The sequence below is a fragment of the Pelmatolapia mariae genome, linkage group LG8, assembly GCF_036321145.2.
Source record: "Pelmatolapia mariae isolate MD_Pm_ZW linkage group LG8, Pm_UMD_F_2, whole genome shotgun sequence".
Classification (NCBI taxonomy): domain Eukaryota; kingdom Metazoa; phylum Chordata; class Actinopteri; order Cichliformes; family Cichlidae; genus Pelmatolapia; species Pelmatolapia mariae.
In genome coordinates, this window is record NC_086234.1 from 20020729 (window position 1) to 20035026 (window position 14298).

Sequence of the window (14298 nt, forward strand, 5' to 3'; positions counted from 1 at the left end):
TAAATCAATGCGTTTTATGCCACTTAATTGCATTGTTGCTGCTGCTGTTAGCAACAAAATGCATAGAGCCAAAATTCGATTTACTTTAGAATTTTTTTTATGAGCTCTTGTTTTAGATAGCTGTATTAGCTCTCTCATTATTTTACTTGTTTTTTTATTTTTAGCCTGATCATTCGAATGGTGGAGCTATTATATTAGCTGATGTTAACTATGGGAGATATATCAGTATCTGCATTCATAACAGCCAGTAAATGAAAATTAAAAACGTGAAGAAACACCCTTCAATCGTGTAATTACTTTTGATGTGGCATTGTTTGTCCACTAGAGGGCACTCTGCAACTTCCCTGTTAATGACAGGCATTTGAAATGCCATAAACACAACTGCTAGCTGGTGCTAGCAGATCATCCGCAACTTATTGCGACAATAAAACAAGATTTATTTTAAGTTGCATTGTCCTATTCTCCTAGTAAGCACATACATAACAAATGTTAGGGATCTGTTAAATGTGTCTGGAAGAAAAACATAGTGACTGATAAGCTGAACTTTTAAATAACCAGTCTTAAAAATCCTGTATTAGTTGGGCTCTGTTTTTTTTAATTCAACAGAGTAAGAACACACTCAGTCTTCTACCTTTTTCAGGAAACTGGGACACAGACTTTTAACACAAAAGGAAACGGACGCCCTGTTATTTGATCAGTCACATCTTAATACTTTATATGAGCCTTTGAGGTGGTGAGAGCTTTGAAGTCAGCCATGCTGGATATGTGCTGGGACACTGCTCTGCCAGTATCTCGAACATTAAGAACTGGTGTTGAGTTGACAGAAAGGCCTTAGTGTCTGTTTACCAACTTAGACCATTTCTGTTTCCTGTTAGTGGAAATACCCACTCTTCTGGAAGTCATGTCTGCTGTGATTAATGCTTCCCAGTAGGAGTCAGAGTGTAAGTAGAAAGCAATGCTTTAAGGATAGACTGAACCTTCTCTGACCGCCATCGAATTGTTGATGTCTCATTGCAGCCTCTGATTGATTGGTTGGGGTTTAGCAGTCTGAGTTTACATCACAGAGAGAGAGGAGCATGCATGCATTCATGGGTTTCTCACTGAAGCTTCTCCACGAGCCAGAAAGTTCATTTCAAAACATGACCGCTGAGTTATGGCTTATTAAAATCTATTCTTATCCAAGTTGTAAAACAGTGTTCTGATGGAAAAAAAATGTTTATTCGCTGAGCAACTTCAGCAGCTGTGTTGTTGTATAGCTGGAGTGAGTTAGTGTGTGAATGTGTGTGTGCGTGTGTGTGTGTGTGCGAACTTGTGCGTAGGAGAGAGGGAAGGAGGAAGTTGGGAGTTGTGGGAGAAAGATACTGCCACTTGTGACAGACTTAAGAGCAGAGTGACTGACAGAGGTGAAATTGCTTGGGAAAGGATGTGAGGCTGCTCCTCCTTCCCCTCCTCCCTCCTCCCTTCTGCTCACTTTCCCTCCAGACTTCTTTCACTCGCGAATAAAGTATGAGCTACTGTATATGTGCTCCCTTTGTCTTTGAGGTGAGCTGTTCAGTCTGTTTCCCATGGGTAGCAGTGGAAGGTAGCACAGTAGTAGAGTGAGATAAACTCTGTTTTCTTTTTTTGTGTGTTTTCTCTCTTTTTCCTTTTTTTGATGTTTGTATAGCCATGCATCAGGCCCTGGACACACTGAGTGACAGCACAAGTTCCACAACTGCCAATGACCTGGACCTCATCTTCCTCAAAGGCATCATGGAGAGCCCAGTGGTGAGAATGACTTCAATAAATAAATACATAAGTGTGTGAAATGTGTGTGTGGCAGGGATGTGTTCTTCGGCTCTGCTGCAGAGGAGTTGTGAGGCAGTGGGTTTGTGATGAAACTCTTAGCTCAGAACAGGTGATAAGAATTAATGGTCAAGTGGCGCGGCCTGACACAGCACTGACCTACAGTGGCTTGCAAAAGTATTCGGCCCCCTTGAACTTTTCCACATTTTGTCACATTACAGCCACAAACATGAATCAATTTTATTGGAATTCCACGTGAAAGACCAATACAAAGTGGTGTACACGTGAGAAGTGGAACGAAAATCAGACATGATTCCAAACATTTTTTACAAATAAATAACTGCAAAGTGGGGTGTGCGTAATTATTCAGCCCCCTGAGTCAATACTTTGTAGAACCACCTTTTTCTGCAATTACAGCTGCCGGTCTTTTAGGGTATGTCTCTACCAGCTTTGCACATCTAGAGACTGAAATCCTTGCCCATTCTTCTTTGCAAAACAGCTCCAGCTCAGTCAGATTAGATGGACAGCGTTTATGAACAGCAGTTTTCAGATCTTGCCACAGATTCTTGATTGGATTTAGACACCAGACAGGTCAGGGATAAAGTTATTGAGAAATTTAAAGCAGGCTTAGGCTACAAAAAGATTTTCCAAGCCTTGAACATCCCACGAAGCACTGTTCAAGCGATCATTCAAAAATGGAAGGAGTATGGCACAACTGTAAACCTACCAAGACAAGGCCGTCCACCTAAACTCACAGGCCGAACAAGGAGAGCGCTGATCAGAAATGCAGCCAAGAGGCCCATGGTGACTCTGGACGAGCTGCAGAGATCTATAGCTCAGGTGGGGGAATCTGTCCATAGGACAACTATTAGTCGTGCACTGCACAAAGTTGGCCTTTATGGAAGAGTGGCAAGAAGAAAGCCATTGTTAACAGAAAACCATAAGAAGTCCCGTTTGCAGTTTGCCACAAGCCATGTGGGGGACACAGCAAACATGTGGAAGAAGGTGCTCTGGTCAGATGAGACCAAAATGGAACTTTTTGGCCAAAATGCAAAACGCTATGTGTGGCGGAAAACTAACACTGCACATCACTCTGAACACACCATCCCCACTGTCAAATATGGTGGTGGCAGCATCATGCTCTGGGGGTGCTTCTCTTCAGCAGGGACAGGGAAGCTGGTCAGAGTTGATGGGAAGATGGATGGAGCCAAATACAGGGCAATCTTGGAAGAAAACCTCTTGGAGTCTGCAAAAGACTTGAGACTGGGGCGGAGGTTCACCTTCCAGCAGGACAACGACCCTAAACATAAAGCCAGGGCAACAATGGAATGGTTTAAAACAAAACATATCCATGTGTTAGAATGGCCCAGTCAAAGTCCAGATCTAAATCCAATCGAGAATCTGTGGCAAGATCTGAAAACTGCTGTTCACAAACGCTGTCCATCTAATCTGACTGAGCTGGAGCTGTTTTGCAAAGAAGAATGGGCAAAGATTTCAGTCTGTAGATGTGCAAAGCTGGTAGAGACATACCCTAAAAGACTGACAGCTGTAATTGCAGAAAAAGGTGGTTCTACAAAGTATTGACTCAGGGGGCTGAATAATTACGCACACCCCACTTTGCAGTTATTTATTTGTAAAAAATGTTTGGAATCATGTCTGATTTTCGTTCCACTTCTCACGTGTACACCACTTTGTATTGGTCTTTCACGTGGAATTCCAATAAAATTGATTCATGTTTGTGGCTGTAATGTGACAAAATGTGGAAAAGTTCAAGGGGGCCGAATACTTTTGCAAGCCACTGTACCTGCATTTTGTGTTGATCATAGATAGGCTTTATCGAGTGAGTCGTGACACTTGCACGGAAGATGAAAACACTCAGTTGGTGCCTAAAAGCTGCTGGGAAGTGGTTTTCCACTACCATTACCATTGTGCCCATTACCATTAATGGAGGTCCCGTATGACCACATTGGCGTGGACCTCATCAGGGCATTTCACTGGTGGATATCACTTTGTATTAGTTCTGGTGGATTATGCAACGTGATATCCCAAAGCAGTGCTGCTGCAGACCATTTATGCAAACAGTGTGGCGCAGGTGCTGTTTCAGGTCATCTCTCGAATCAGCATCCCGAAAAGATACTGACTGACCATGGCACATCGTTCATGTCTCGAAAGTAAAATAACTGTATGAATTACTGGGCATTAAATCAGTTCGGACTGGCGTCTACCACCCTCAGACTGACGGGCTGGTGGAGCGGCTTAATAAGACTTTAAAATCCATGATTCGTAAGTTCATTCATGAGGATGAAGTTGAGATCGCTGGTTAAACCCTCTGTTGTTTGCAGTGCTGGAGGTACTCCAGGCCTCCACGGGATTTTCTTCCTTTGAGTTGTCGTTCAGCAGGAAGCTGCTTGCCAAGTGGCAAGGACCCTTTGTGGTCACATGACGAGTGGGGGATGGTGTAGGACAGGGGAGGAGCCACACAAATATATGACCCCAACACCCTAGAACCATGGAGAAGACAGGCTGAAACCACTTCTCTGTTTAGCCTGATGAAGGACGCAGATGAGTTGGGGTCAGAGGTGCCAATTTCCAGCATCCGTCCATTGTAATAACCATCTCACACAGTTAATTGGCTGAGATGTGGGAGTATTAGAAGAGTCACACAGTGTGTGGTGTAGCCCCATAGTCTATAGGGTTCTGTGTTGACTACCACAGAGGAATGAATTGTCACAGTTTGACACTTATTCCATGCCCTGGGTCGACGAGCTCCTGGACCGGTTAGGCACTGCTCGCTTTTTCACGACACTGGATTTAACCAAGGGCTACTGGCAGATTCCCTTGTCTCCAGAGTCCAAGGAAAAGACAGCATGTTCCAATCCGTACAGTTTGTACCAATTTGCCACACTTCCAATTTTCTTTTTTTTTCGAGTCCCAGACACTTTCCAGTGACTTATGGGCTGAGTGCTGCATCCACACGCTGCATATGCTGCTGCCTACCTGAATGATCCATCATCCATAGTGACACCTGGGTGGAGCATGTGCAGTGGGTGGCTGGGGTCCTGGAGTGTCTGAGGCAGGGGCTCATTGCCAACCCGAAGTGTGCAGTTGGATGTATGTAGGTACAGTATTTGGGGTACCACTTGGGGGTGGGGGTTAGTTGGCTCGGCCGGATGGCTCCCTGGCCTCAGTCGGGAAGCGGCGGTATGTGGCAGGGGTGTGGTCTGTGGCTCCGCTGCAGTGGAGTGGTGGAGCAGTGGCTTCAGTGGGCAGTGCCAGAAGGCTGACAGAGCAACTGGGACTGATTTGTGTGTATGTCTGTGTGATGTGGTAACATTGGGGACGTATTTTAAGTTAGATGCAAGTTTGTTTTAGAGAAAAATCACCAATATTGTATGCATGCATATTTATAATTTTGAGTTCAGTAACACAGAATAAAATGGCAATCCTCAGCGTTAGAAGTTTATTTCTGTATAGTCATTAGCATGCCTTTAAACATATCTTAATTCTTTGTAGAACAGATTCAACAAGGTGCTGGAAACATTCCTGAGAGATTTTGGTCACATGATATTCACATGATAGCTGCACATAGTTGCTGCATATTTGTTGGGGGTACATCCATGATGTGAATTTCCCATTCCATCACATCCCAAATGTGCTATGTTGAACTGAGATCTGGCGACTGTGGTATACATTGAACTCATTGTCATGTTCTTAAAAGCCATTCTTCTCTGACTTCTGGCATCAACAAAACATTTACGCCCAGAGAACTGCCGCTCGCTTCCTCTTTTTTAGACCATTCTCTGTAAACCCCAGAGATAGCTGGGAATGTTGGGAAAATCCCAGTAGATCAGCACTTTCTGACCTCTCTGGCAACAGCAACCACGCCACATTTCGAGTCACTTAAAATCAGCTTTCTTTCCCATTCTGATGCTCGGGTTGAACTTCAGCAAGTCACTTTGACCATTTCTACATGCCTCAATGCACAGAGTTGCTGCCAAGTCTTTGTGTTTTCTCTTAAATTTGCACATCCTATGAAAAGCTTTAACACTGTTACATTAAAAGTCATTTTTGCCATGTTCTTTTTTTTTTGGTTACTAAGCTGCCTGGGCATTGGAGTTAAGTCTTTAAAATACCGCCAGTACATTTTTGAAATGACTATTCAACCAGATACACTTATAGCTATATTTGGTGTTAAAGAGCAGAACAACAGGAATCTGTCTGTAACTAAGCTTAAAATAACAGAGTTTGTCAGTTTATTAGCACAGAGATTGATTCTTCTGAATTAGACGAGCCAGGTAAGCATCTAAAACTTAAGAAATTAAGATTCACTGTGCATGGCTTTTCTGATTGATCTCAGAAAAACTGGAAACTTTTGTGGACTACATTAAAAACTAAGCTTTAATAACCACCCACAATTCTATTCTGAATATTATTTAAAATTGATTTATTATTGTGCTAGCCCCGTGTCAGGCTGACGACCTGTCCAGGGTGTACCCTGCTTCTCGCAATCTGGTAGCTGGGATAGGCTCGAGCTCCTCCCCCGCAACTTTAATAACAATAAACGGAAGAGAATGGATGGATGGATTTACTAGCATGTTTTAATTTGACTGTTTTCATGGGAATTTTAGAATTCCTATCGCAAGAGGACTAGAAAAAAACTTTGTACCTGCCTACTTGTTTAAATTTTACCTCTTTACAAAGCACACATAGCCTCTCTTTGTTGCTTAGCAATATTATCAGCATGTTTTGTTTTTTAATTTGGGGTTTACATCTTCTCTCAGTGGTTTGAAGTGCTTGAAGTTTAATTCAGAAAGCTAGAATAAACATTAATATTTTGAGGAATTTGCCCCCCTTACTGGAGACAAATGAGAACAAGATGCTGGCCATTAAAGCTTGCTTGCCTCATAAACACTCCCATTAATAGAGATTGGGAGAGCCAGCTGAGCATGCTCAGCAGGGACAGGAACCAATTTTGTTGATGTTGTGCAAACTTAAACCCAGCTAACACACACCTCTAGCTTATGTCACTGCTGTTGGCACAGGTGGAGCTTGTTTCTAGTCGTTTCATTGTTCCAGCAGGTTGAATGGATTCCAGAAAATATGCAAAAACACACAAAAAGGTTAAATGTGTCTCTGCACATAACAAAAAATAACAGATAAACATATATTTCTTTTTTTTTAGAAGTATTAGCATTCCTATTCTTTCAAACCTGTCAGTCATTTTAACAACACACATGAAGGGAACAGCCCACTTATTCTTGACTTGTCTGAAACTTGACAAGTGCAGATGGCAGTAGCAACTCCAATGATCACTAAAAACATAAAGTAGATTAGATTAGACATAGATTTAAAATTTATTTATTTATTCAAAAAGCTGTGCTCGTGAGAGATGAGACATGTTCCTTATAACTCTCTTTATATTTACTGCATTGAAAATGACTCACTTGCACATTTTGCATAGGTTTGACAAGTTCTCTGTGCATTATAATGCCTGTGTGGTTTTCACACAGAATGTTTTGATGCCTTCTTCTTTCACTGTGAAATGTGACAAAAATATGACTGTGGAATTGATTGTATCCAGCCTTGGTTTGAGCTGCTGCTCTGTGAGGTACTAAACAACCCGCTAGACTTAGCGTAAAGGATGCACTCATCAGTTTGTAATGAGACTTCCAAAATCTAAAACGTAAAAGACGATTACTGTGTCCCATGCAGTGACAAAGGAGACTATATGGAATTGAACCTTACACCTTGTGATACTCGCTGCTAAAGTATTACAGCAAAGAAAAACAAGGATGAAAAAGGCTGCCATGCCACTGAAACATCTTTGATTTACTCTACATGCACTCTTCTTTTTTTTGTCATCAGTGAAAATAAACATGTTCAGTTTATACAGATTGCGCTTGGATTAAAGATCATCCTGGACGGAGAGAAAATCAGTGTAGTCGTGCCTACAACATCATCCTTTTGTCCAAGAAAATTCAGACATGACTGGCAGTCTTTTTTTTCTGTCTAGACTGATAAAATATTTACTGTATCAATAATAGAGCAGGTGCCATCAACAATTCAGTAACTGAATATTTTTCCATAGGCCTGATTTTAGTGACAGTCAGCTGTTTCTCTACGATGCCTTAGTGTGGATCCTTGCATTTCTTCAGTCATCACGATGTATACTTGCACATGGGCTGCATGGCTGAATAACCGAGCTGATTTCTCAAAAACTACAAAGTAGTACACTCCATGCACATGATGAGAGATGCAATTTCTTAGCTGTCCTCATGCAAAACCAGCCCTAGGTCATTCTTATTCAAATGGAGGTACAGGGTATAGCTTTTTGAAGTGAAGGGAGAAGAGTGGAAGAGCTGAGCAGTGCCAGACAGTTTTTTTTTTTTTCACAGTTTCATCTCACTACGTCTTCCCCTCCCACTTCTTGCCAAGAGCAGAATTTTTCTCATCCCTTTTTAAAAACCTGGACTTTTTTTCCAAGCAACAGGAGGATAAGGAAAAAGTTCCCTGCTGTGCACTGCAAAGACATGCAAGGAAAAAGTATATATGTAATTTAAAGTATAGACAGAGAGTTAATTTTTCCCTTATATTTGTGCTGCTAAGAGTAAAGTTGAAGTTGTTTCTCTGTCCAGGGAGATGCTCCTTGCATCCTTTCTCTCTCTGTGTCCCTTTCTGTTGCTTCGTTTTTGGTATGCTTTGAGGCATGTTTGTGTGTGTGTGTGTGACTGCGTGGTGGCGTGCAAGAGCATGACACTGCTATTTGTGCTGAGTGTCTTAGAGACATACAGTCCCGGTGTATTGATGAGCATTCTCATAAAAGATTCATCTGATGCAAGCTGTGAGTCTTGGTGAAGGATTTAAGAAGGATTTCCTGGACGGTGGTTTCCCTTTGACTCGTGGTGGATCTATAAACACTTAACGAGCTTTTGCTTGATGTGCTGAGAGACCGAGAAAATGCTAACAGAGAGACAGGGACGATAGAGCGAGTGTTCATGTGTGCACGCTTATGGCATGGTGGCTGCAGTTATGCTAATTGCACAGAACAATGCAATCAGCACAACTCACAGTTCTATAAAGAATCAGAATTGTGATTAGAGGACATTTAGTACAGCGGTCCCCAACCCCTGGGCCTCGGACCGGTACCGGTCCGTGAGTCGTTTGGTACCGGGCCGCGAGAGTTGAGGCTCAGGTAAATGGCCTGGCCTGCATTTGTATAGCGCTTTACTTAGTCCCTAAGGACCCCAAAGCGCTTCACACTACATTCAGTCATTCACCCATTCACACACACATTCACACACTGGTGATGGCAAGCTACATTGTAGCGCACTGACAGAGGCGAGGCTGCCGGACACTGGCGCCACCGGGCCCTCTGACCACCACCAGTAGGCAAACATGGGGTTAGTATCTTGCCCAAGGATATTTGGCATGCAGCCTGGAGCAGCCTGGGATCGAACCACCGACCTTTTGGTTAATGGCTGACCTACTCTGCTACCTGAGCTACAGCCACACCCCCAAGTGTGAAATGTATGGTTTTCAGGGTTTTTATCGGTTTTCAGCGTTATTTTGTTATCGTTTTTATCGTTAACTCGGTTTTCCTGGGTCTTTTCACGTGTGTTACAGTGTTGGGAAAGTTACTTTGAAAAAGTAATTAATTATAGTTACTAGTTACTTCTTCAAAAAAGTAACTGAGTTAGTAACTGAGTTATAATATTCTAAAAGTAATTAATTACTTGAAAAGTAACTATTGCGTTACTTTAAAAAAAACGTTTAACCCTCTGGGGTCCAGGGTATAATTGGCCATTTTAACTACTTTTGATTTTACCTCTACATTTCACCTTTAAAAACGATTTACTTTGCCTTGTTTGGTATCATTCTTTTCAGCACAACCTCACGTGTCTGAATTTAGAGTTATGTTTTCATTTTTTATATACTGTATTAACACAATTGATCTAAAATCATACAAAAAACATAAAATCAGAGTAGAAAAAATTATATTTTTTACTGTAACAACCACAAACATGTTTAATGAATGATATTTCATAACTTTAAATGCAAATATTAATTGTCAATTTTAAAATCCTATGCACAAGTTTTGCAAACAACAAAGTTATTTGCATCCATTTACCTTTTACCTTGATTTTTTTTAAATAACTATTTACAGAACAATCAGCTGTTCTGCATTCAATAAGATGCCACACAAATTATTTGTGCCACTCCAAAAAAATAATTTCTGTCCACTATAAAGGAGAACATCACAGCCTGATACCTGCAGGTCTGACAGCAGCAGGTGTATCACTCCTTTTTCTACCTGGAGACAGCAGCCCCCTTATTGTTCTGACACACAACACAAAATTATCCACAACACTACATGCTAACTACACAAGACAACACATTAACTACACACCCCAAACACGCTAAATGTCACAAATCTCTCACATCTCAAAACTCGCTCTCTCTTTTTCTGCTGTCTTACTCTCTCTCTCTCACTCCTAAAACTTTTTTGGTTTTTTTTTTGCTCATAAGCAGAGAGTGCTTGCTAGCGCTGTCCTTAGACAGTACACGTGACGAAACTATTGAGGAAAAAACGCCACGTATATATTGTTTATCATGACTCTGGTTTTATGTGGCCTATCGACACAATTTATAAACTGGTATATATCACCTTATTGCTTTGTCTTTAAGTGGTCATGTGATTGACTTACCACGACTACTTTATTCTTCCTCAGTCAAACAGCAGCACTCATGCGATTGTTTTGCCCCCTTAGCTCCAGGTGTTGTGCTAGACAGTGATCGTGATTACCGTCCGCGGGAGCGCGCAGCTGCTTAAAGCTGTAGCGTCCAGATTATTTACGTAGTCAGCTACTTTCGCGCAACTGATGTAAGATGCGGTAAGCTGAACACAGCTTCAACCGTCTGTTTGTTGAAAAATAGTAACGGACCGCGTTTTCTTGTTAGTAACTGTAACGGCGTTGTAACGATAGGAATAGTAATTAGTTAGATTACTCGTTACTGAAAAAAGTAACGCCATTAGTAACGCCGTTATTCCCATCACTGGTGTGCTATGAATAAATCTTTGTTTCGGTACCGGTACTAGTTTTATTTTGTTGTATTTATCCGCGACACCTTAAAGACCGGTCGGTGAAAATATTGTCAGGCATAAACCGGTCCGTGGCGCAAAAAAGGTTGGGGACCACTGATTTAGCAGATATTGATAAGAGGAGCTGAAGCTCGAATATTCGGTTGCAGCGCTTCATTATTATCAGTTTTGTGGTACTGACTCAGCACCTGGCTCTCTGTCTAACAGAGTAGTTGGAACTATTAAAGTAGTTAGGGCAACTAAATGAGCCGACGCTTGCTTTGAGACTTTCAGCTTTGTACCCCGTGCTATTTAATCTAATTTCTAAGCCGTCACATGCCGCCTGTTCAGACTGTTAATGAGACTCCGGTGTCTTTGTAAAACAATGCCACGTGGCTGTGAAATAATGAACCTTGGTACTACTCACAATGGCTTCTGCAAAGTATCTTTCTATAATACAGCAAATCTCTGGCTGTGTGGTTATCCATGACCTCCTGCACCATCACCTTGGCACACGGGGATATATATTGGGACCCTGAAGGTTCTAATCTATATTAGATATTAAGGCATCATTGTGTTGCCCAGCAACCAACCACTAACAGGCTAAATTGACCAATTTTTAGCATCTTTGCACCTGTAACACCTTATAAAAAATTGTAATATTTGAATTTCACAATAGTGAATATTATGATATATGTGATTTAATATGGTGCAATCACATTGCCTGGCAACCACCTAACAACAGACTAAAGTAAATGGACCAAACAGTACTATAGCATGGGATTATTTTAAAATAAGGTCCTCATGTCTCAAAAACCTGGCATTCAGTTTATGTTTATTTCATAGAGGTCCTGTTGAATTACAGCTGATATCTTAGGCAAAGGCAAGGAAATCATCTCATGCAGCTTGTAAAATGGCAAAAATGAGAGAGTGAATTTTTACAGACTAATATAATTGTAACACTGCTGCGCCAGCTTTGTTAACTTGTTGTCTTTAGAGCACCAGTGCTCATTAGCCTTGATTGCTGAAAAGCCTAGATAAAGAGTTGTACTACTGGTTACTAGGGGTGAGAGAAAATGTGGATACTTATCAGAGTCTCGGTACACTTCAGCCAAATATGAATATTTTTATTTAAACATGGGCTTGCTCTAAACGGATTCTCCATCCGTCTGTCCGTCCATCCATCCATCCATCCTCGAGGATTAACACAGATGGTCAATTTAGAAATATTTGACTTAGAGTCATAAGAGTCCTGACTTACTATGGTGGTGCTTATTAAATGTATGAAGGTCAAATAAAGCGATGCTAACTCACTTGCAGTTGAAGAAAAAGAAAAAGGAGAAACTCATTTCCTCAGATTACTTTTTATACCCCTCAGCTATAAAAGGCTGGCAGGGTATTGTTGGCCACCGGCTGGGTGGGCAGGCGGCGTTGACACCCAAGTTTGTGAATGTGATACCTCAAGAACGAGGTGAAGTAGGAACTTTAAGTTGTTAAGTTACTTAGTTATTGTTTAGTTACTTTTTAAAATAAGCAGTCTGTTACTGTAACCATGCCACTGCATTTTCTTCTTAGTTGTTACTTCCGTCCGTGACTTCTAGGCATTCAGCTGAGCTAGTGGATATGGTTGCGTTAGCAGGCTTGTTAAGGTCAGTTAGTGAGGTGGCAGAGAGAACAGCGTTTACATGTGGCAGTATTTGCATCATTTTATGCCAGAGGGATAAGAAGGTGGCCCCCGAGGAGAGGAATGTTGCTGCTGTTGCTGCATCTCTGAAACTGCAGCGAATAGCTTTTACGTCAGCTTGAGTTGTCACTCTGAGGGGAATTAATAGTCTGCGTGCTGGGCATGTGATTGAGGAGGTGCTGCCAATGCACTCGCTCCGCAAGTTAAGTCAGGATTTCCAGTGTCCATGGTAGGATGGACACTGTAACACATATGTAAGGTCATTGCAATATTTTCTTTAAAATTTATTTTATTTTATGTAGAAGTTTTCATACGTACTCTTATCATTAGGTAATACTATAATCTAAGAGATTGCTTTTTAATTGTGCTGAAATTACTTCTAAATGGAATGCCACTCATCACCAGAGAATAAATACATTATTACTGCAGTTTTCAGAATAGTTTTTCTTCACTTACACAGATCTGTTTTTTTTGTGTGTCAATCGCATTGTGTGTATACCAGTTATTCCTACTTCTACTCTCTGCTCATACTATGTTGTTCCTTAAGGTTAGAAAAGAGCTGCGTGCTTGCTCGAATGCCTGAAGATAAAACCTTGTATCCCTCTGTGTGTAGTACCGTGTAGTTAAGTACATAGATTTATGTGTTTGACTGAATATCTGTGGATCTGTTTGTGCGTTTACGTGTAAGTTTCTTGTCCCCCGGCATGGATCCTTCATCTCTTCCTCAGTAAATAAACATTTTAGCTGCCAGGGTAGTAGTCAGTCCCACCACACAAATACTCTGTGGGATTGCCTAACAATATGAATCTACAAGCACAGCACCGTTTGTGTGCAGTTGCCAATAGTGTCACTGTAAATGATTGCATTTGCATTTGGTTTTTGAAAAACAGTCTGCATGTAATTAAATTCTGTAGCAACTGAATGGTTTGCGGAGCATAGCACGGTGTACCATAGAGAGGTTTAACCCAGAGTCAAGAGTCACATGATAAGTTTGCTCACTCAGAGCCAGAGGTGTGGAGACCTTGTGTACGTCTATCTTTGGCAGCAGGGGAGCGGAAAGTGAAAAATGAATGTTCCCTGAAATATTGATGTCTCACATCATACCTTGAAAAACCTGCAGGGTACATGTTTTTGCTCAACTTGGTGCCTGTAGTTATTTATTTTTATTTTTGTATCATCAAGTCACCATTTATGAACACAGGCTGTGTGCTTGTCTCTGCAGGAGCTTGGATTGAGGTTGCTTTGTTTTGTTTTGTTTGTTATTGTGCTCTTTGCTACTTCTGCTTTGCTAAATTTGTTGTAACTTGACAAGCTACTTTGCTGCACTCATTAAAAATAAAATAAAGTTGGAGATTGTGTAGTTTTGCTCCATCAGTGGAAAATACACACAACACATAATAGGAGAGACAAGTAATGGACTGGGATTGGAAGGATAGCCTGGAGTAACATCTGTTTTATATTAATCGAATCCTAGGCTCATGAGCGATTTGAGGAACCCAAGCTTGAAGCTGTGCGTGAGAACAATGTGGAGCTGGTCCAGGACATCCTCAAGGAGCTGAGCCCGCTCGCACACAGAAGCCAGGCAGCTGATGAGCTTGTTCGCATCCTGAAAGAACCCCACTTCCAGGTCTGGAAAACATGACACATCCCTTACCTGCTTCATGGTTCCTCCCTCCCTCATGTCTATTTATCAAAAATAAAATCATTATTTTTATGTATTTAATTTTAATAAACCAGCACTTGTCTAGCT

The 14298-nt window shown here is 41.4% G+C and overlaps 1 protein-coding gene across 3 annotated transcripts in view; it reads left to right on the forward strand.

The window, feature by feature from the left end:
• mpp2b (MAGUK p55 scaffold protein 2b) overlaps positions 1 to 14298 on the forward strand; it is a 51988-nt gene that overhangs the window by 28077 nt on the left and 9613 nt on the right. For all 3 annotated transcript variants that reach the window (XM_063481446.1, XM_063481445.1, XM_063481447.1), the window contains exons 3-4: positions 1667 to 1767; positions 14023 to 14175. In XM_063481446.1, the coding sequence (XP_063337516.1) occupies positions 1667 to 1767; positions 14023 to 14175 (254 nt within the window). The remainder of the gene's footprint in view (positions 1 to 1666; positions 1768 to 14022; positions 14176 to 14298) is intronic.